The 22,971-nt window shown below is 51.1% G+C and overlaps 1 protein-coding gene across 1 annotated transcript; it reads right to left on the minus strand.

The window, feature by feature from the left end:
* Positions 1-587: 587 nt before the first annotated feature.
* On the minus strand, positions 588-17,544 carry FAIM2 (Fas apoptotic inhibitory molecule 2). Its single transcript, XM_035308973.1, has 12 exons — positions 17,140-17,544; positions 15,534-15,714; positions 12,743-12,846; positions 12,496-12,560; positions 11,728-11,781; positions 9,239-9,289; positions 8,646-8,685; positions 7,884-7,921; positions 6,624-6,711; positions 6,005-6,100; positions 4,134-4,187; positions 588-2,293 (listed from the first exon to the last, which is right to left on the minus strand). Exons 1-12 carry the CDS (start codon positions 17,152-17,154, stop codon positions 2,144-2,146), a joined length of 936 nt encoding a protein of 311 aa, XP_035164864.1. The 5' UTR covers positions 17,155-17,544; the 3' UTR covers positions 588-2,143.
* Between the last annotated feature and the right edge of the window lie 5,427 nt (positions 17,545-22,971).

Here is a 22,971-nt window from a genome sequence, read left to right on the forward strand (position 1 = left end):
CACCAAAAAGAAAAAGAGCAAGAGATCCAGAGGGGGCTGCAGATCTGTGTTCTCATACGGAGGTCCAAGGTGTGCAGGGCCAGTTTGGAAAGTCCCAGTGCAGAAAGGGGTCTGCAGAGCTCTGGCCTGGATTGTTCTCCTTTGGAGGAGTTTTAGGAATACTTCCATCAGAACTCTTCACATAATGCCATAATCCTTCCTCAAAAGCTGGAAAGCAGAAATACCTACAGACCTTTTGCTGAGAGCAAGAGAGGCTGCATAGCCAGTCTGCTAAGGTATTTTGGAAGTGCCTACATGGGTTCAAGTGAGAAAAAAAAAAAAAAAAAAAAAAAAAAAAAAAAAAAAAACTCTCTAAACTCAAATTTTGTACGTTTTTAGTGCATCTTCCATAGTGCCCTAATCCCAGTTCTGCCTGCTCAGCAACCCAAAGCATTTATTTTGTCTCCATGCTGCACTGCAGAAAACAGGGCGTCATGAACTTAATGATAGCCTAGTAGTCTTCTTTATCCCTAAAATTTTTGTTTTTTAAGTGGGGAGGTGGAAGGCATCAGTTCTGCTCCTGTGTCACAGACAAGGTCAGTGCAGCCGCTGAGGGGCTGAAGCATGTTTTATTTATTCTTTGCACAGTAACTTTCCTTTTCCTCTGCCCAGCTCAGGGCATTGAGCACGTGCAGCGGGAGGATGCAACATGTGAGGGGTAACAGGCAGGGCAGCAGCAGAGGAGGAATGTGCAGTATGGAGCATTTTGGCATAGCCTTTCTCTAACACGCGGGGATTGCTAGAGGCAGCTCAGTGACGCATTTGCACCGGCATTCCAGGGAGATTGAAGATACGGCTTTCTATCAGCAGGAAGGATCGCTTTCTAAATAAGAGCAAAAGGCCTCTTATCTCCACCTGGAGCTTTACAGTTAGAAATTAGCCAGCTGATCCCCAAACAGGGGAATGTGAGCAAGGGGAAGATGGAAAGTTACCTGCACGCTCTGAGGCATCCACTGCCTTCCTCGACATCCCTGCTTGGGGGAGCAAAGCCAGAAAATGGCTAGAGCAAGAGGAAGAGGCGACACTGGTGTTTGCTACAAAGACGTGCCCATTTTGAGCGACAGGCAAGCACCCTGGCCTCAGTCTCTGGGTAATAACCACTTAAGACCATTAATCTCTAGCAACCAAGACACTTGTGAAGGCATCAGATCCTTAGGATGGATCACAGGATCTCAGCCGCCCACTTCCCACATCAGGATGTGCCTAGCCCTGCACGGGCTGACACTCAGCATCTTTCCTCTGTTCTCTGCCATTCCCTGCCAATAATCCTCATGTGGGATCCCAACCCTCCCAGGTGAAGAGCCACAATTCAGGACAATGACATTCACATTTCCTGGGCTGGGGAGGTGAGCCCACAGCCAATGATCCTGCTGACCCACTCTGGGAAGGAAAAAAGTGCAACCTCAGCCCCACAGCCAGCTGCAAAGGATGCAGAAGAATTATTTCTGCAGGACATTAGGGATGTCCTCAAAAAGGCTAAACATCCTGAACAACAGGTTCCCTTGTGCCTGAAGGACTGGTTGCTGGGACACCCAGACTATGTGCTCCCATGCACTGCCTTTCTAGAAGCAGGCAGTATTTGGAACATTTTTCTGCAGAGGCCGTGAGGCTCTGAATGAATGCAGGTGAGAAACAGGGGTCCCCTAGCTTTTTTCCTTCATTCAGGTTTTCCTGCCAGCATCCTAGTAAAATTCCCTACCTCTCCTCCCTCAATATTATTTTCCCTTTGCAGAGCTGTTCACAGCGATTCAGCATCCCATGATGTGCAGGACACAGGCAACTCTGACAGCCTCTGGGGAAGAGAAGATCCTGGTCTCATGCCTCCCAGTCTCTGGTCTGGTTTGATCTCAGTAGGAGTGGAGGGAGCAGGACAGACGTAACACTTAAGCCCTGCTTTGCTGTCTGGGTCACAAAGGCTTAACAGCATATATACAAGCTGCATAAAGGAACCCAGGGGCTTTGCTCGGCTGATAGAATGGAGCCTGCTAGTGGGCCAGAAAGGGCGGTTTGTTGTTGGTTTTGTTTTTAAACCCTCTTTTGCTTTTAATATTTTTTTTAAACATCTGCATCTTGCCAGCAAAGAGAAGATACTGCCTTGCTGCACTCACTCCTGGCTGGAGCCAAAGAACTGGAGGAAGAAGGAGAAGATGTAGATGATGTCCAGGTAGATATTGAGAGCTCCAAAGATGTATTCTTCTGGACTCAGTGAGTACCGACGATTCCCCATCAGCATCTGGGTATCAAAAGCCAGGAACTGTGAAGGAAGAGGAGAAAACCAAGTAACAGTCAGAAGCAGATTTGGCACAGGGAAGCAAAAAGTGCTTTGCTGTAAGGAGTTCTCCCAGTTGCTTCACTGTACCCTCAACAAGAGCACTGCCACTTTTTATGGGACATAACTGCCGTTTAAAAGCTCTGAACAATGCACTGATTGAGTTGCAACCTTCCCTTTCTTTCATTTCACTCTGATAGTCAAACCCTGAGCTTAACTATTATTCCAGGCCTGCTTCCGTCAAGGTGATTCCCAAGACTTTGCTTCATCCATGCCAACTGTGTCCCCAGGGTCAGCTCAGGAGCAGTCCTGCCTGTTCCACCTCAGCCAGTCCCTAGGCCTTGCTGTTCCCAGCCTTTCCCCAGCTCACAAACACCTGCCAGGTAATGATATTTCTGGAGCCCAACATGACGTTGCAGCAGCACCACCAGAGCAATAAAGAGAGCAGGAAACCCCAGATCCTGGGCAGCACCAAGGTCTGTAGAGCCACCAGCAGAGATAGCCAGACCCAGAGGGGAACTAACACCTCCCTGAGCTGCAATCACACCTGAGTACAGGGCAGATTGTTCCCATGAAGCCTGCCTGCAGGGACACAGCACTTGGAGGAGGAAACATGGGCTGTGAAACAGGGTGGTGGTCCAGCTGCACGAAAACCTGAACCATGCTGCAGGACTTCAAGCACATCATCATCTCCAACTCGCCATGGTTAACCCAGCCTGGGATGGATGCCTTGGCATGGAGCTCTTCAGGGCTGTGGCAGGACACCTCTGCCACAGCTGGGGGTCAGCTGGCACCCCTGCCCTCCCCAGCCACAACCAACAACTGATCTCCCAAGACATTGTCAGGCTGAGCTGAAGCCTGGCACAGTTCCCTCCACCAGCTGCGTTTCTGACAGACGTTTATAGGGTAATAAGACGTTTAGTCTCCTTGTGTTTTACAGAAGAGTCTTTAATCATGAATCACAGAAGAAATACCCAAGCTCACTTGAAATGACTTTATTAGCTAATAAATAAAATTGCTCAACTGTTCTTATTCACACCATGCCCAACGTGCACTGCCTTGAACCCCAAGGCAGCCCTTCTCCTGACCCTCACCTCAAGGCAATGCCAAGCACCTTCCCAAACAGTGCCCACACTCGAATGGCAAGCACGGCACTGCCGGGACACGCTCCGGGAAAAGGCTCACAGGAGGGAGAGCCAGGGAGCAGATGGAAGAATGAATGAAACCTGTTCAACTTCAGGACGAGGAGCTGCCCTGTTTCAGGGCTTTTCCTGCCTGCAGTGAACCTTCCTAATGCCCCTTAATCCCAGACCGTGGTCTCTGACTGTTGTCCAGTACCTCCCTTTGTTATGGAAGTTCATACCCACTCCTTGGTCCACTGCCACCCCACCAGCCCTGCCTTGACTTTGCTCACTTTTGCTGCCTCTTTTCATCCTTGAGCTCCCTTTGAGCACTGCAGTCTGGCTCCTACTGCTGTGTCAGAGCTTGGTCTCTGCTCCTGCTGTGGAGCTGCCTTTTGCCCTGCCCCTACAATACTTTCTGCTGCTCACACCTAGTATTGCGCTTACAGCATGGGTTTGCCAACCGCACCATGCTCAGCACCAGCACCGTCACGTACACCAGCACCTTCCCAGGACAAGGCTGAGGTCACTGCAGTAATTGCTATTCATGAGCCATTGGAGGATGTGGAGATCTCTGCAATCCTGAAGCTTACTCTTCTCCCTTCCCTAGGCACCCTTCAAGGCAAGAAGCATTTATTCCACATTTACTTGCTCATTTTTCCTGCCAGTACATTCGCAGGCCCTGTGACCAGCACCACACTTACCATAGTAAAGATAACGGCACCCAGCAGAGCATAGATCGCGTGGAGCCAGGGAACCTACAGAAACAAATCCATCAGTCAGTGCCTGCAGGAGTACTGGTTAGTTAGGACCTGACACAGAAGAGAGCTTGGCTCTCACGTGGAGGATACAAGTTAGGGAAAGTGCTCTAATAGCCCTGACTTTGCACCACTTCCAGTTCCAACCCAGTTTGTTGTCCTTTTTGTGGCAAAGATAGTCACTGTGCCTCAGTTTCCTCTCTCACTTTGGTCTTTATGTCTATTTGGCTCATAAGCTTCCAGAGCAGGTGCTTGTGTTTCTGAATAGCCTATTTCAACACAGCTGCAGTCTCTGTGGAAACCTCAGCACAGCCCTGATGGAAATGTATTTTGCAGCAGCCCTAGAAGGTGTTTATTTATCCAGCCGAGCTGATCCCACTGGAAGAAACACCAATTGCTTCCAAGAGCCAGATGAAGTTTTTCATGTTAATTAAAGCTGAAGTGTGTTCATCTGATGGAGTCACAGCAGGAAATTAAGACTAAATCCCAGCCCTTGCTTGCTGTGGCACAGTAACCTACAGCACTAACGGAGATGTTGCTTGCATTCCAAGAGAAGTTGCCCACATGGATGGCTGATTCAGCCCCGAGATCACAGCCTGCCTCCCGAGATAGACAAGCTCATTACAAGCTGCCTCAAGCTATGCTTATCTTGACAGGCTGCGAGATAAAAAGCAGTTGTCTCAACAGTTTAATGGCAGCAGCTTGGCACCGCCACCTGGTTTACGCACACGTCTGCAGAAGAGGGGAGATGGATGCCAAGCCAAGCCAACCCAAAACCAAGCTTCTGGTCTTGGAAGCACCAGCTCATGTATTTGTGCATCATCAGGTCAACTCCGGGGCTGGTACCAGCAGGAGCATCTCCCGCAGGTCTGGCCCATTGATTATGACTCAAGTCCCCAGAGGAGCCAGGTGAGGTGTGAAGGGTTTGGAGGGCACTTAAAGGCTGCCGTGATCAAAGCCAGGTGCTGCTGTCAGCAGGACAAGCAGGCATTCAGGGTGATTAATGGTGGCCCCACGGCCCCACACACCTTCCCTCTTTCATCAGGATCTCTTCCAGAGTCTGTCAGGCTCTTGCCTGGATGACGACTCACCTAATGAGGCTCTTGGATGGAGACCAGATGCTCCATGCTGCCACACCAAACCCTCTATCAGGCGCAGTCACAAGCAGCTCCAGGGTCTTGCTTGGACACAGACAACACCAGGTTCAAGACAAGAGCAGGGATGCAGAGGGCTGGCATGGGAGGCTATGCAAGAGGGACTGGCAGCAGCTGGAGGAGCAGCAAGGTGGTTGTCATGGTCTGGACTTCTTCCTGGGGTCTCAATCACCTCCCAGAGAGGCTTATTTCTGTCAGAAAAATTTGAGCCTCAAGATGTAAACATCGCAGAACTGTGCCCCACGGTAGTGTGGATACAGCCAAGCCTGGCCGGACAGGCTCACTGCTGCACTTGTCCAGAGACCAAGGCCTGCCCCAGACAAATCAGGGCTCTTATTCCAGATTCAGGGCAGGACATTTCAGCCAGCTCACCACCCTGCTTTTAGTGGAGGGGAAACTGAGGCACAAGCAGGTGGTGCAACCTGCTTTAGAGTCACTCCACAGCTGCAGGGACAGAAGCAAACTTCCTCAAGTCCCAGGCCAGTGCTGTCCTGCAGCCTGATATCTGATTGTACAACAGGCAGGCAACAGCCACCTGGCTTTCCATTTCTGCTGGTGTTTCTGCACATTTCAGGACGCCCCTCTGAAGACAAGCCCTGGAGCTTGCCTGCTGTATGCTGATGGGGACTGGGTGAGGAAGGAGGGACGCGGGTTGTTACTCACATATTGGTAGGGCAGTATCACAGCCAGAATGATGCCACCAAAGAAGAGCACCATGAGCATCACGAAGAGGACACCCTGGTAGGAGGTGAAGTCAAACTGCAGAGGCAAAGAGCACTGCATTAAAAGGGCAGGGGGGCCTGCAGAGGCAGTGAGGGGAAGCACCCCCACCTGCAGGGAGGGACTCCCCAGCATTGCACCCATCTTGTTGTCAGATGGCAATTCCTCCATCTGCATCTCAGGTCCTGCAGCCCAGCTCCCATCCCTATGGCAGAGCCAAACACTCACCATACCTCCTTTATTACCGTGGGCACCAATTCTGTACCCATCTCATCCCTGATATCCAAAAGCCCTTCATGCACATTTATGTTAGTGCCTTCACGTATCCTAGCCTAATCCTAAAAAGCAAACCAAAAAACACCCACTCACAACTTACCCCATAGATTAGCATCTTCTCACCCCACCTATACCCCAACATACCCCTCGTTACCTGCATAACCTTCACTTTGCACCGCAGCATCCCCCAGATCACTCCTGCACCCAGAGCCCCTCAGACCTGCTCCTTCACACTGCCAGACCCCATTTACTGCCTCTCCAGAGGGACTGAGCGGCACAGACTGACCTTGGTCTGGAAGCTGAAGATGGTGACAGACAGACACACCAGGGCCGTGATCCCCAGGCACAGAAGGACCGACTTGGTATTGTAATAACTGCAAAATTAACAGCAGAGCCACTTTTCTAGGGTTTCCAAGGGATGGATGGGAGGAGAGGTCAAGATAGGCAGAAGCTCAGTGGGGGTGTCCAGGAAAAGCGTGAGTCCTTAGAGCACAAGCAGCACCAAGCTTATCAACGATCATTCTTAGTGTCAAAAGGGAAGGAAAGACAGAAAACACCCAAAAAACACTAGATGGGTTTTCCTCCTGCTTTAAATAGAGTAGGGTAGGCAGGAGGACACCTCTATTCCTCCTGGGAACTCATGAGCAGCTAAGATGAGGACTTGCTATAAAAATCTCTCTGTCCATGGACAGATGGAGAAGGGGAGGATTCAAACTGGGAGGTAACAAAAATAGAGTGACATTGCAGCACAATGAGAAATCAGAAGGCTGTAGCCACTGTTACTCTGTGGATATGCTTGTAACGGGGGGGTGAGTTTTGGAAATCTGCAGGGCAGGATTTGAACAGGCAGAAAGACTACAGGCTTATACATACAAATATGTATACTCGTATGTCTGCCCGCTGACTTTGGTTACAGCACCAGGCGCAGCCCCAAGAGCCAGCCCCCCACTCTCCCCTTCGGTTTGACTGGAGAGCGATATCACTGGTATTTTCCCTGCGCTGCTGAAGCCACCACTTTCTTTGTGCCCTGCACACATCCATCAACACCCACTGGCTCGCCTGCCTCATCACCAGGGACCCACGTGAACTAGGGCTGATCTTGTGAGCAGATTGTAACAGTAAAAACAAGCAAAAGGGAGCAAGCTGCAGACTACAAAATAGATGAAACTGCTGGAAAATAAGCTCCTTGTGTCACTCCGGCCCCATCTGGTAGACTGCTACTTATCGGGAGGGGTGAGATCAGTCTATGGCAGTCCCCTACAGCCATCTGTGCAGGCACTGCCTCATCCCTGGCTCTCCTATAGGACTCAGCGCAGCCAAGAACCACCCTGTTCTGCCCCACTGGTGACAGAGAAGGGATGGCACCATGGCCCTCAGAGAGCTTCTTTAAAGTGTTTTTAAAACAGGAAGGTGGTGACTTTAAGCGGCTACCAGAACAGCTCCAAAGAAATCAAGTGGTCCTTTTATTTCAGAAACCGGGCAGTTTTCCCACAGAAAAGTCCAGGACATAGGACCAGAAAACCTCCAGGGACCATGGTCAGCCTACCTGGAAAGCATCCCAGTGAGATAAGCCATGGAGAGGGTCTGGGAGGGAAAGAGAGCCACGTTATTCTTGCATTCATGTCCCAGGAAGAGAGACTCAGCAGATAAACATCTCAGTTGCAGGAACAATGATAACTACAAGGGCAGCGAAACCTCAAACTGAAGCCCAGGAGAAGCAATTTTTGCACAGTTTCTAATACTCTGGTGATGAATGTCCACAGGACAGGTTAATGTGAGGGCAGCTTCTCATCAGCAGTCCCACCTTCCCCATCCTTCCACCCTCCTGCACAGGCCTCCAGCACCCTACCCCAGCTCCCACAGCCGACCAGCCTCCACAGGCCTTTTGTTTTATCACAGAACCATAGAATATCCCGAGTTGGAGGGGACCCATAAGGACCACCGAGTCCAACTCCTGGCACCACACAGCTCTACCCAAAATTTCAGACCGTGTGACTACATGCACAGTCCAAATGCTTCTTGAACTCCAGCAGGCCTGGGGCAGTGACTGCTGCCCTGGGGAGCCTGTTCCAGTGTGCGACAGCCCTCTCGGTGAAGAAGGGTTTAAACAGAGGCTCCCTTCTTTCCTGCTTATCACATTTCAGTTCAATTACAGCTCCTCAGCCCAAGTGCAGGGCAATTGGAGGATTAAATTCCTGCTTTCTGCAGGAATTCAGAGCCCAGATTCTTTTCTCTCCTGCCTAGAGCCATTGTGAAACCCGCACTGGTTGGAGGGGCAGGGCCGACACTGTCCAGATGTGCTACTTACAAAGATGCTCAGCAGGATCAGATTCCATGGGAAATACCTCCTGCAAGTGAATAAACAGGGGCTGGTCAGCCCGGCGATGCAGAGGGCAGCAGTAGGCAGCGGCGCTCCACAACGGGTTGCATAAGATGTGCCACGTAACGAATGGCCTGTGCAGCAAATGGCAGCGGTGGTGCACGGGGACAGTCATCCCGCTGGGAATGAGAGAGCATTCGGGGTGCTCTGAGGCCAAGAGGGCAAATGCCCCCATGAGATTGCAGCAAAGCAGCCAGCAGTGCCCTGTGCCAGCAAAAGCAAAGACGACCGTTCCCTGTGGTATTTAACAGCGAGCACTGGGAGCAATGCAGCAGTGCAGTTGGGGCTGCAACACATCTACCCTTCCAGTTGCAATTTGACTTCAGCTTTTAATGCAGCATTGCAACAACTCACAGCTGCGTCGGGCCTGGAAGGACAGCTGCCACCTCCGGCCCTGCATCATTGCCCCAGCACAACCCCATCCTGTCTCTGCAATGCTGTTGGTCATGTTTGCAGCAAGACGAGAGCATTCATCCTTCACTTCCCTGGGCTGTTTGAAATCCAAAAAGAAAATATTTTACCTGGGTCCAGAGCAGCAAGCAAGAATCAAGTAGGTCACAAAGAAAACAGCACTGCAAAGAGAAGAGAAGAAGCAGATTAGGGATGAAGACATAAGCATTGTGTATTGAAGCAGGAGAGAAGTCTCCAGGTGACAAGCCTTAGTGCTCTGTCGCATCGCTTAAATGCAAGCACTGTGCCAGAAGTCAAGGCTGGGTAGGAAGCGAGGCAGAAACTGCCTCATGCTGAAGTCATTTTCTGCCTAAAGCTGCCTGCTGTGCTTATGGCAGTCCCTGAGGTGGGACAGCACAGCCATCCTTGGAAAACCTGACGGATTATTTTGGAGCAGAGCAAGGGTAGCGTTCAGGGCCAGGGCAGGTGGAGCACCCAAAGGCGTTTGTTGTTGACGACTCCTCGCTGCGTGAGTCCCTTGACTGGAGGTCGCTCGGCTCTGCCCCTCGTTGTCATCACTGGCATCCCACCTGGCTTGGTGGGCTCAAGGCATCCTGCTGGGATTTCAGCAGCCCTTCCACCAGCCCCATGAATCTTAGTTTAAGTGGCTTGCCTGAGGTCAGGGGGAAGGTCAGGTTGGAGAAGGGAATTGGTCCTGTGCCACCACACCAGCCCTGGAGGAAGGATCCTCTGAGGACACCGAAGCTCACAGACCCGAGCCTAACATGCTGGTGCACATGCCATCCCCAGGTCACCTACGAGTTATTTATCTCACATGACTTGACCCTTCAGCAAAGCAAAACTCCCGGAGCTGAGGGATGGTCTCCCTCTGCCCCGGCCGTCACGCAGCCCGGGTGTTTTTCCACGCTGCCGATGGGGTACGGCACAGTGGGAACCTGCTCACCTACTTTCACCCTTGTGCCTGGGGGGGAGAGCAGCTTCCAAGCATGCCGATGGCAGCGCGATAGCCAGTCACCTTAGGTCTAATAAATGAACATGACGGCAAAACCCACGGGCCATGATAAATGCACCAAAGATAAACCTGAGCATTGCTCTCCCACAGGGAAACCAGGAAAGCTGGAGTGGGCACAGCTCAGCAGATGGAAAGCAAGCAGGGAGCAAAGAGGGCTGCTGCAGTTTTCCATCTCCTTTGCACTCACTACAAACATCTGCTCTTGCTTTATTCTCCCTGAGCCATCACCGAGCAGCCCAAAGGCGCCCACTTTTAATTCAGAGGTGTAGATGAATTACACTAGGTCAGATGAATTACATTAGGTCAGGTTATTGTAGATGAATTTTTATTCATCTGTTGAATTTTATTGTAGATGAATTACATTAGGTCAGGTCTCTGCATGAAGGACACCCAGACCCAGACCAGAGAAAGCAACTGGGGACACTGGGGATGGAGGGAAGGGCTGACTTGCTGAAAGGGACAGACAGAATTTAAGTCCTTCAAGTACAGGACGTGTCCCCAGCTGGCCCAAGACAATTTTGCTCCTGCTGAAGGATAGGAAGAAGTAAATGCTAACTGGCCAGAAAGCAGCAAGAGATGAGCCCACAGGTAAAAGCAGAGACCTTGGTCTTGTCTCCCTGCAAGGCAGAACTGCTTCTCCAGTCTACCAATTGGCCAAGGATGAGCAAATTATTTTCTTTTAAGGTCAAAGAAGCATGCTGCTGCCAGTTGCCTTCTATTATTGCTATTTCAAGTCCTTTTTTTTCTAAGTTATATAAGCTGGTGTCTCATCTCCGGGCCTGGACACATTTCATGATTTGGGTGTGAACTAATTAAAGCCAGGTTCACAGAACCTCATTCACAAGCAATTGCATCGTGCTCTCTGCCTGCTTAATTAGCAGCACTAACCCAAGCAGCATCCAGAAAACAGCACAACTGCAAATATGTTAACGCACGGAGGTGCAGCCTAGCTACCTCTGACCTTTCAGACCAGGCTGCCCTAATGAATGGAATCCCAAAGTCTGGGCACCAAAGGCTGCTCCCCAATGATGAGCCTGGCATGACAGCCCCAACAGAGACAGGGCCAGACTCACCCTGGTATCTCCAAATGCACCCACCCCAACACTGCCCACATCCTGCTTCATTTGTTGCTTATCAGGACATGGGATACAAACCCAGGCAACCTCCTTGCTTTCAATGGGAGGATGCAAAATTAAGCCTTGCAGGTACCGACTGTGTATTTTCAGCTCTCACATCTGGGTTTCTGCAGAGCTTACCTGGAAGCTCCTCCGTTTTACCCAGTTTGCTCTGCAAGCAACACTCATGTATTTACTTTGACCCTGGTTCATAGAGCAACAAGCCCTCTTTTGGGAATTATTTGGAGGTTCCAGTGCATGTCATGTCTCAGGCTCTTTTACGTGAAGTTTTATTTTTCTGTTCTCACCTCAAAAATATCCATGAATTTCCCTGGCTTCCCCTGCACACATATTGGAGCAACTCCTCAAATACAAGATACAAAAGTGTTTGGAAAATGTTTCTGCATCACTACAGCCACATCCAGAGCTGTTCAGAGCATGCATGGCCAGAGGAGAAGACAGAGATACTCACTAGGAAGCCCAGTACCAAGCAGAATGTGTCTGAATGTACCCCTTGACCGGTTCGCTGCAAGACAGAAAAGGGACACTGAGCAGAGCATAAAAATGCCAATCACTTTACAGGTTGCTGCTAAATTAAACCTGGGAATGTGCAAGGGGTGACACAGAGTGGGGATATGTGCGAAAACACAGCGGACTCTACCCAGCAGACCAACCAGCTGGACAGAAATTCCAGCTGTCAAGTCAGCAGGACAGCCCTGCTCTTATCGGTGACACCGTTGGACTTGCAGTGTGGCTGCTGCTTTCTCCGAGAAGCAATGAAGGAGGTCAGCTCCTCGGGCTGACAGTTATTCATTATTTATTCCGGAGGCAACATGAGCTGCACATGCCCAAAATGCTCAGTCACCTGAGCTAGCGGCGTGAACATGGGGTATCCGCTTCTGCGAGGGCAGGTAACCCAGTCCCTACAGCTGGGGCTCTGATGGCACCGATACCTCCCGAAAGAAAAAAAATACAGGGCATGGCTGAAGCAGCAGTTAAATATGGGGGCGAGCAGCTTGTGTCTCTGCTGGGGATGGCACCCAGAAGGGATGGTGCACTGTTCAGGGGACATTCAGCGGGGATGGCAGAAGAACCTCTCAGGGGCCCCTCAGTCTTGTTTTTATGTTGAAGTACATGAAACAATTCACGTACCTACAGAACAGAAAAACCCCTGCGTAATGGGTCGTACAGGAGCAGATCATGCGTAGGACAAAGCGAGCATTACGGCTACACCACTTACCAGAAGGTGAAGAAAGCCACAATAACGAGAGTCACCAAGAGCTGGACCATCAGGATGGCATAAACCTGGAACAAGAGGCAGCCCGTGGGCGAGCCGCAGACTCCCCACTTCCCACCCAACTCAGGGCAGCTCCATGGTCCAGGAGAGCCCAAGCCAGGGCAGCCAGGTTCCTCTGGCAGAGCGGGGCTGGTCTCCGGCCTTTGCAGGAGGAGGCTGAGCCTGGAGAGACACGGCTCTTGCCCCTTACCTTCCTGATGAACACCCTGCGCACGTTCCTGTCATCCCAGCTGAAGGTCGTGAGCATCTCCGTGTCCCCGGGGTACCCACTGCTGCCATAGCTGGGGCTTGTGCCTGAAGCAGAAGCCAGAGATCAGCTCCCATCGCCCGGCTCCCTCTCAAGCCGCAATAATTTGACCCCAGTGATCAATTACAGGAGGCCCCAATTTTATTTTTTTCTTACTGCACCATGAAAATGAGGTGTGCTGGGATGTGCTCTGCTCCCTTCTCGTTCCTCTAGCATACTAGGAGCATCTTCAAGAACAAAAAGGGGAAAAATACTTCTGCAAGCCCCAACACAGCAAGGATGCCAGGGTTTATTCCTGTCTACAATAACAGCAATTCTTTAATGACAATTAGAGGTCTTGTACCATCACCTCATTCACCTGTCACAGAACACTGAAACATCCCCAAGAGGAGCTGTGACTCAGCACCGCAGTCATTCCCATCAGGGGCTCCGGTGCAGGAGGATTCCCTCGCTGCTCCGTAATTGCCTGAGCTTAGGTTGTGTCTGCATCATTTTTTATGTCAAGAGCATGTCTTCTTCTCTGGGAGAAGCTCATTTCAGCCAGCTTTTTCAGAAGGGACATCCCTGAATCCAGTTTCTATGCACGCAGTCAGACCAATTTGTGAGCAAGCCTCAGCAAGGGGAAAGAACTCCAGTGCAGCTGCTGGGGGCACCACACAGCTCATCTCTGCTTTGCTGAGGGCTCTGTGACACGAGCTCTTGTTGCTGGATTTTCTTGCAGCTTTCTCCCACTCCTGAGCCTCATGCTTAAGAAAAAAAAAATAAAATACTGAAACCACATCTGATGATAAGAACTGAGTGATCTTAGCACATCGTTCCCCTGCGTTACTTCTCTTGCAAATACCCCCACCTGTGTTTCTAAGTCTTCTAGCTGGGTTTCCTATAGAAACAAGGCTTATGTGATTACACCAGCTATACATTCCTGTCCCTGCCTGTTTGACAGATGCCTCTCCTCCTCAAAGCTGTATAGCTCAGTGATACTCGGATCCTTTGGGCAGATGGAGGCAAAGCCCACGCAAACCGAAGACAGGCTTGCAGACACCAGCAAAGCCAAATTCAAGGCCCTGGTCCTAAATTTCTTCTATTTTACAGGTCAAAGGCTGCTTGCTCTTATTGTAGAAGCTGGATCTAAGGATGCCACTGGCAGGAAATGAATCCTTCATGCTTCTTTTGTGCCTAATAAATCTCTTGTGCTGTCTTCTATGCCCCAGCAGGGATGCACTCCTGCCACGCGTCCTCATTTCTGCAAGATCTGTCATCGTCTGCGAGGCCAAGAGCACCTGAGGCCCATGTCCCCAGGGCACTTCGGTGCCTCCTGCTTCAAAGCAATCAATGCACCTAAACACCAAATTAAGGATCTAAATGCCTCAGAGGAGCAGAGGGTTTTCCTCCTCCCTGGAAAGTGTCCCTAGCACCAGTCGTCTCCCACCCATGGCCCTGTTTGAGGTAGCAAGGCAGTGTGTCCTCAGCCTGCGACTCAAGGAGGCAACCCAGAACACGTGTCACTCCCCTCCAGCTACTTCCAGCCTCATATAAGCCGTTAGACAGAGCCCCGTGGCATGTCCCCCCACCTCCAGACCCTGCTATGGGAGCTGCAACGCACAGTGCAGCTGAGACATGATGCATCACCTAAACCAGGTCTCTGCGATACCCAGAACTCAGCGTCCTAAACCATTTGGGTTTACTCATTGTAATTCATTATGACAGTAGAAAGACCCAGAGGGTTATTACAGCAAGCTGGGAGGTTATTTATCCCCTCTTTCTGATCCCCAAAGGTGAGCAAGAATGGAAAAAAGTCTGTGAAACCATCAGACCATGCAGGCACACACATCTCAGGTGGGTTCAGCTTGCTCTTGCCCCTTCCCTAAAGCTCTTCATCCCTGCAGCTGCAGCCGTCCCTGCTGGCCGGAATGGGCAGCTGCCAAACAAAGCAGAGGAGGAGGATGTAGCAGAGCAAAAGGACTTGGGAGTCCTTAAATCCAGTGCTCTCTGCAGCTAAAAGCGTGCTGACAGAGCAGTTGCCCCCAGCAGCCCTGCGTGCTCGTTCCCTCCTGCCAGCCGCCACATCCTGCGTCCCCTGGCTCCCCTGCATCGGGCACAGCCAGACCTTTGTCCGCTTGTCACAGCCCCGAGTGGAGGCTGCACGTGGCACCCGGGAAGAAAAGATTCTTGTTTGCCCAGGGGTCACGCTCGTGGCTATGCAAACCGACGCTGGAACAATTCAGCCTTGGAGTCCAGCGGGGTTTTAACCTCCACCGGCTCTGAACACCCGCCCGCAGCAGCCAGACATCACTGATGGCACAATGTCAATTCTGCCGGTTCAGCAGCTTCTGTGAAAGAAGCAGGAGCTGGAAGGGGGGAGCAGACTGCAGCCTGCAGTGCTGGGAGCACCGCACCAGGACGCTCCCCAGCCCTGGGAGCTGGCACTGCCCAGCCCAGCAAGCTGGGAGCCAGGATTTCACCATCCCCATACTGGAAAGGGACAAAGCACAGGGCTTTATTCCCATATCTGGAAGGCAGAATGGTTTAGTGCTTTGGCGATCTGGTCTTTTTTATTATTATTATTTAATTATATATATAGCTAATAGCCATAACTCTACAGTGAGCTCCACCAGGGCTCCCAGTGGGGGCCACGTCCCTGGCTCCTCTCCTTCACAAGCCCTAGGGCAATCTCTGCACCCCTCTCCCCCCTTTGCAAGGGGCTCACCCTGGGTACAGCCACAGGAGGACTTACTGGGGTCGACGTAAGCCCAGCTGGGGTGGAGCGGGACTGATGGGGGAGGAGGGTAAGCGCTGGCCTTCATCCCCTCTCCTGCTGTCGCCTCCTCGTAGGTTGGAGGGGCTGGTGGAGCCGTGGCATTGTCCTTCTTCTCCCCTTGCCCCTCAGGGTTGGGGGGCTTGTTGTTCACAGACAGCTGCACAGAAGTAAAGGAGATTAGACTATAAAATGGCAAAGAAACATCCCTGCAAAACCCTGCAATGGGAACCCAGAAAGGCACGGGCAGAGGTCTGGGGCTCCTCCATTTGGTCCCAGGAACCAGAGAGAGGAGACCCAGCAGCTCCTGGTGTTGGACTCATCTCCGCCCCCCCAGTAACAAGCATCCTCCGATTGATTAAGAGATGAGAAAACACTCAGCATGACAAAGGGGATGAAAAACTGTAGCTAACCAAGCAAGTCTGAGGGTAGAGACAGCCTTGCCCAGAGCCCTTTGTGTGCCTCAGGCTCAAGTGTAACACTGGAAAGCATCCAACTCATTTTTTGCATTTCAGCCTACTCGTTTCTGAATTTCCCCTCAAAATAAAGATTTTCAGTTTCTAGACAAAACACACACACCACCTCAGCTCCTTCATTTTCACTTACAACTACATTTTGGGGAGTTTCTCCAAGACCCCAGAAAGTGCCAACCAACTTGTTCCTCTCTGCCTTCCAAGATGCAGCTAAGGGATTTGGGAACCCACATCATCAAACTACGAAGTCCCAGCAAAGAGAAAGGGCCACAGCTCCCATGGCAGGGTTGAACTCCATATCGGGACATATGACAACTTTCTTCTCCTTGGCATATTATCTCTTTAACCTTCTAGCAGTATCTTTGTTGTCCCAGGATAAGCTACGAGCCTGCTACCCTGTCCCTGCTGCCAAGGCAGGAGCCAGCTCAGCATCAGGGACAGCAACCCCTGGGTCACAGGACCCAAAAAGTGCAAAATGAAGCAGACAGACTAGCAAGCCCTGAGTCGGACAGCACAGTCCCTGTGCAAAGGTCTTAATTTAGAAGGTGCAAAAAGCCCTTCAGAGTATCCCAGGACGCACACCATGAGCTGACCCAGCTGCTTCGGGATAACCATGCCACCTCCTCTGCTCTCACAGATGTGGTGGCCGCAAGACCCTGCAGATGAGCAAAGAGATGCAGGAGGGCCAGCGCTGCCTGCATCCAGGCAGCCTCCAGCCTCGTTGTCATGGCAATGGTGCAATGTGCTGGCAGAGGATGCACTGCCCCCCCCCCTCCTGGGAAGCAGAGCATTGGGGCACCCCATCCCCAGCATCCAGGATGGGTGGAAGAAACAGCCACCGCTCCCAAGGCAGGGTTGAGCTCCACATGCAGCAGCAGAAAAAACAGCCCCCAACCCCATAATCACCTCCATCCCCTTCCTCTGCCAAAACACCCCCCACCACAGGGACCAGTGCACCCCAAACCAGGCTTTCCACTGATACCCAGCTCCCCCCTCCATAGCAATTGTTTTACCCCTTAAGCCCCCTCACTCCAGCCCATTCACACCCCCCAGCCATGCAACAATTATGCATGCATGACGACCCATCAGCCCAGCGCTGGCCTCCCACCTACCTTGCCCTGGGTCATGGTGTCTTGCTAAGATTGCAGGCAGCCCCTGCGTGAGGCTGGCAGAAGGAGAAGGCCGTAGATGAGCAGGAGCCTCCACGCCGAGTCCCTTCTGCCTCCTCTCCCGGGTGTCTCGGGGCTGGCTGCAGCCGCTGCAGCCTCCGCAGCGTGCGCTGATGCCTTCACCTTCTAGCAATATCCACGGAGCAACGGGAGCTGGAGGGAGGACCGTACCATTCCCAGCCTGCAGCACAGGGGGAAGCCGGGAAAGAAACAGCTAAAAATTAAAAAAAAAAGAGAGGCAAGCAGCCACAGGCAGCGATGGGGAGGATGCACGCTAGGGAAGATGCACACCGCAGCACTGGGGAGGCAGCTGCAGGGTGGGAAGCAGCTGCCCCAGAGATGCTGAACTCAGGGCTCGGATTGCAGAGGGCAGGGAGATGCAGAGGATGCTTGGCTGCAGCATCTCTCCACCACTGCATCTCAGAGCCGACCAAGGGTTGGGGAGCAGTGGCAGCAACCAGTGGGCCCTGCTGCATCTGGGCACAGAGCAATGAGGGCATAGCAGGGGGCTGGGTGCTTCACCGGGGCAGAGAGGCTTGAGTCGAGCTCTGTGACACAAGAGCAGGAGGGAGGAATCGTGCACAGCCCTGGCTTCCTTCCCAGCCCTTCTCAGGCTGCAAACAGAGCAGGATAGAGAGGACAAGGCTTGTTTGCCCCACGTGCATTGTCCTCCCCAGGCAGCCCCATCACAGAAGCAATATTGTTGCTGTATTGAATCCACGAAGGACGGAGCTGAATGGGGAGTCTCCACGTCAAAAGTAAGGGACACCAAGTGAATGGGGGTTTGCCCCCCCATGACAGTACCTGGAAGAGGTGGGGAGGGGGATTACAGCCTGGAGGGCGCGGGCAGATGGGGACACCCCCACTTTGCTCCCCCCAGCCGCAGGAGAGAACAAAATCCCCCCTTTGCTTCATGAAGTGCTTCACATGGACAGAAGATTTGCCTGGGGCAGGCGGCACACGCAGAGCACACCCTGTCTGAACACACGGGCAGACACAAACAGGCTTGCCATGGGTGAGAGATGCTGGCAGAACGGGCTTGCACCACGTTCCCACAAAATGAAAGCACACCTTGGGGCAGCACTGAGATTCCACCAGACCAGGAGCTGTGCCCCCACGTCCCATATCCTCCCCCTGTCCTTCCCCAGCCCCTCTGAGTCATTTGCACATCCCTCCCGAGTGAACTATGCTATTTCACTTCTTTTCTTTCCATGAGCAGGCATTGCAGCTGACATTTGTTGGCCAAATAAAGCAGGCACAAAAATGGGGTTACCCACATACCCTGCCACACACACAGACATATTCCAGGCTCCCTAAAGAGCACTCCTAGAGAAGATGAAGAATAGGCTGCCTACAAGGAGGTTCAAAAATAATATATATCATAATTCACAGCCTGCGCAAAGGAAGGGGCAATGGAAGGGTTAAAAGAAAAGCATGAGCTGGAAATGAAAGAATGCAGCCACGCAATGTACAGCTGGCATCCATACAGACCTAGCCCAAGCTATTCAATCAGAAAGAGAGCTGATTACCACAAGGGCTGCAAAAACTTGTCAGGATTATTCAGAATCAATTAGGTGCCTGTTAACCACAAGCTCCTCAAGGGCTTTCATTCTCCTGGAGGATGAGCAGAGGCATAAAACTGGGCAGGTCTGAAGCGAGGGAGAGAAACTCAAGCCAGCAGGTCAGGTTCTTGCTGATGCAGCCGAGCACAAGGAAGCAGCGCGATGCTCAGCTCGCAGAGCCATGGCCGTTGGTCGCCATCCAGCTCGGGATGAGCCAAGGGGTCAAGGGCTTGGGAGCAGAAGCTCCATGTGATGCATGGCATCACGGTGAGAAAGGAGACACCCGTTTTCCTACAAACCGCAGAGGGATTCACTCCAGCCGCAGTCCCCAGACAAGCCAGATTCCTTGATGGGATAATGCAGGATCCCACACGCTCCAGCCCAGGCTGAAGATGCTTCAAAGAGCAAAAATACCATGCCTGGAAGAGGAAAAACCCTCAGCAAAGAAAAACAGATGGCACTGCCTACCACAACAGCCTCCCTCTAAATCAAAAGCAGCAGGGAAGGAAAACCAGCCTCCCCCCGAGCACCCTGTTGTCTATCAGGGCCATTCCCACTCCAGAGCTCCTGAGCTCCCAGGGGGTATCTCGGTCTTCCCTCACTGCCCAGCCCCAGATAAAATCCAGCACAAACAGGGACTGCTTTCACAGGGCTCTGGGAAACCAGCATGCCTTTTCCCAGACAGGAAAATAAGCTGGGAGAGCCACGGGCTGCAAGGCTTGAACCATCTCATCTCTGCCAGAGAAGGCAGAGGCAACTGCCCAGCTGAGAACAACAAAATCAAAGCCCTTCAGCATCCTCCTCCATTAAAAAGGCTGATCCAAGCTTGGTTCCTTGCTTTCCTGCTGATGCTGGAAGCTCTTAAACATGCCAGTTCTACCATGATCATTTTCTCTAGCTCACCTTCCTTTCCCAGTCTCATGGACACATTAGGAGGGAAAGTACAGGCGAGAGCCACAGGTGCTCGAGCACAGCATCGCTGCAACCTGCCGGTGTCCTCAGCATCACCCTGCAGCTCCCCAGCCAGCCGTTGGTCTGGCTCAGCATTAGGCCACGCAAGGCGGCTGTTTGCCTGCACACATGTACCCTTAATACTCAATAATAACAATAAAAATACATCTGTCAAGGCCACACCCTGTCAAATCCACAAGGGATTTCACAGGGATTAAAACAACTTTGTTGAACACTCAATCACATCAAAAACAAGGTAAAGAAAGCCTGATGATATAATTAAGGGGTATGCTGCAACAACATACACAACTGCACGCCCAGGAGCACACTGCAAATAAGTTTTCCCCACTCCCCAAGGGGGAATATGCCCCACTAGCAATGAATGCTCTGCCATAAACTTCAAAAAGACAGAAAAACAGGAATTTACTCCAGGCTTTCAAGGCTACTGAATTATACACAGATTATTAATGCTAAATCCTACCACCAGATCTGGTCCCTGGACGGGAGACTAACAGGCATGCATGAAACGTGCAGCTAAAAAAATAATAATAAATAAATTTTAAACATAAAAATTAAAAAAAAAAATAAACACAGCTCTCCATCATCCACTTTCTGCCATCAGTTTTCCATTGCCTGGAAGGAAATCCCCGCCAGCTGGGCTGTTGTACCTGATCATAGGCATCCAACCTGCTGTGTGAAATGTGTTAAATTAAGCCCTAGTTTGGAGTCCAGGGAGTAGGACACTGTGCACAGATGGAAATAAGGTCACTACAGAGCTCTCTGGTCACTGCCCACTTCTGTAAAGAGATCCTTAACCACAGAGCATCCTCATTTTATGCGCGGCCACTCTATTAATGAACTCCATTTGTCTTCATCGGGCTTTTCTTCCATTTTTGCTAAAGCCAAGCAGGTCAATGAATCCACTCCGTTGTTCAGGAGGGCTGTGGGGTCATTATTGCTTTGATGGGCTACTACCCATCCCTCAAAAATGGATTTATGTTTTGCAATTGCCAATATTTCTTTCCCTTTGTTTGTCTGCCGTACAGGAATCCTGTTTTCTTCCCACTGATTCTGCTCCCAGAATAATCCCAAGATAATCAACTGTCAGTCACCACTTTCCATTTGGTTTATTCACGGGCCAGATGGGTGAATTATGTGGCGAATGAGTGGGGACAATTATCCCTTGGCTTTTAAGCTCAGCAGTACTGGGGTGATCCCTTCTCAGGCTCCAAAGTTATTGGGTGAGGTTTTACATTCACCACCCTTGAAGGTGGGAGTCTTGGGACGGTTTGAAGTACTCATATTAACTGCAGAGGGAGACCAAATTTCCATTCTCCTCCTTTCAAGCTGACCACTCCTTCCCTTTCAGGACACGAGGTTAAGACAACAAAAACTGCATTGGGCTTGCTTGGGGGAGCTGGACTCCACACCTCGAAAGGGCATTTCAATTAGAGCAGGCTCAAAACGCAGTGGTGGGCAGTAGCTGCACGTCAGCTGGGGGCCATTATCTGATCAAGCTTCTCAGTTGCCTGCAATTGTTTGCCCATGCTGTGGGGCTAAGACAGTGCCAGGATCTGGGTGCCTGGAGAAACTTTGCCCTGTTTTTTTTTTTTTTTTTTTTTTTTTTTTTTAAACGCCTCCAGAGCTGGTGTGTGATTTCATTGAATTATGGGGAAGAGTGGTGAGGTTAAAAAATAAACGGAAACAAAATCTGTGATACCCAGAAACCACGTCAGAGAGTAACAACAACACGCGCACATACACCGACCAACCAAACAGATAAACATAAAGATGAGGCACTCCCTGGGATTAAATCGTTCAGCTGTTCAGGAGTGCATTTCACTCATCACTCCCAGAAGAAAATGTTCTTACCACCATCATGTGCATCAAATGCTTTTAAAGGAAAGCAATTGCACAAGTATGCCCTTGCTGGGAGTGGGGGAAGAGAACAGGTTTGGGTGATGTGTGGAGTGACACCTTCATGCCACTGTGCAGTTTCTTCTTTAAAATATTATAAAGGTACTTTATATAACACCATCCAGGGGTGTGCACAGGATTTAATTATTTATTTAAATTCTTAAGAGCCCACATAACAAACAATCCATGCCATTGTGGTGATGCAGCATCCTGACAGCCAGGACCCAAGCAATTAACAGGGAGAAGAGATGGAGGAAAAGGGAAGTTTTGATAGCTTTGCTGCATCTCAGATGTGCACTGTTGATTTCTTCTGTATTTGCACAGTCTTATATCAGGCTGTCCTCATCCATGACCAGGGCTCCTGCACTCTGCAGTGACATGAATTAGAATATTTGCAGTCTTGGTGTGTGTTCTTTGCATGGGCTTTCCACAATTGCAGGTGTACGACAATGATTCCCCCAGTGAGACCCGACTCCTCCTGGGTTTGCACTGTAGCAAATTTACAAGCTCCATCGGACCAGCAAAAAGAAATGCCAAACTCCCCAGGCAGCTCAGTCCCACCCGGGAGAGAGCAATGCTTTCCACATGCTGGACTTCTCCAGCTACGTCCTGGAGGAGCTGCCAATGCTCCTCTCCAGTTCATATGCTTCAAGGATCTGACACCCCAGATCCCATTCACTACTCCCTTTGCCCGGCTGTACAATGAGGACCACAGCACTGACCTTGGTTCTCAGATGACAGATGCTGTTTTCACAAGCCAAGCACTCTTTTCTTTCCATCAATCCCATCTGGTTGTTAGAGGGATTTTACAATAACCAGTTTACATCCGTGTGCTGTTCACTCACCTGGCGACACACCAGCCAAGCAGTCCCGCAGGAAAGATGCTGAGATAACAGCCTCTTCTCGGAGGCTGTGCTGCCAGACACACTCCTGCTTCCCTGCCAGCACAGATCAGGAGATAGCAGCCAAAACGTCCCGCAGCACAGGTAAGCAGTCAGTGCATAAATTCTTACCCACAGCACTGACAGTGAGATAACACACAGTGCAACAGCCAGGCCTCGGCATCCTTTGCAGCAACGGGCAACTCAGATCCACAGGGCTGCAGAGCACAGGGCAGGAGGGACAGGGGACATCACTTCTAGAGCCAATGGTAGGACAACTGGCAGCATCTAGACTAGCACTTAGAAAACAAAAATAGAGCAAGAATTATCTAAAGACATCTGAATCAAGTGCATTCACTTCTCCTTCATGGACTTCAGCTCAATTACTTCTGATTTACCAAGTGAGGAAAACTGCAAAGGCCAGGAATTGGATGCTCTGGGTCAGTGTCACTGATGTCAAGTCT

Source organism: Oxyura jamaicensis, chromosome 33 (assembly GCF_011077185.1).
Source record: "Oxyura jamaicensis isolate SHBP4307 breed ruddy duck chromosome 33, BPBGC_Ojam_1.0, whole genome shotgun sequence".
Classification (NCBI taxonomy): Eukaryota; Metazoa; Chordata; class Aves; order Anseriformes; family Anatidae; genus Oxyura; species Oxyura jamaicensis.

Bases quoted from the DNA above. Each gene is read 5' to 3' on its own strand.
- FAIM2 (XM_035308973.1), bottom strand. The intron at 12,847-15,533 runs GTAAGTCCTCCT...CTTCTGCTTCAG, and splicing joins CTGGGCTTACGTCGACCCCA to GCACAAGCCCCAGCTATGGC. The intron at 11,782-12,495 runs GTAAGTGGTGTA...TCTGTCTTGCAG, and splicing joins GTGGCTTTCTTCACCTTCTG to CGAACCGGTCAAGGGGTACA.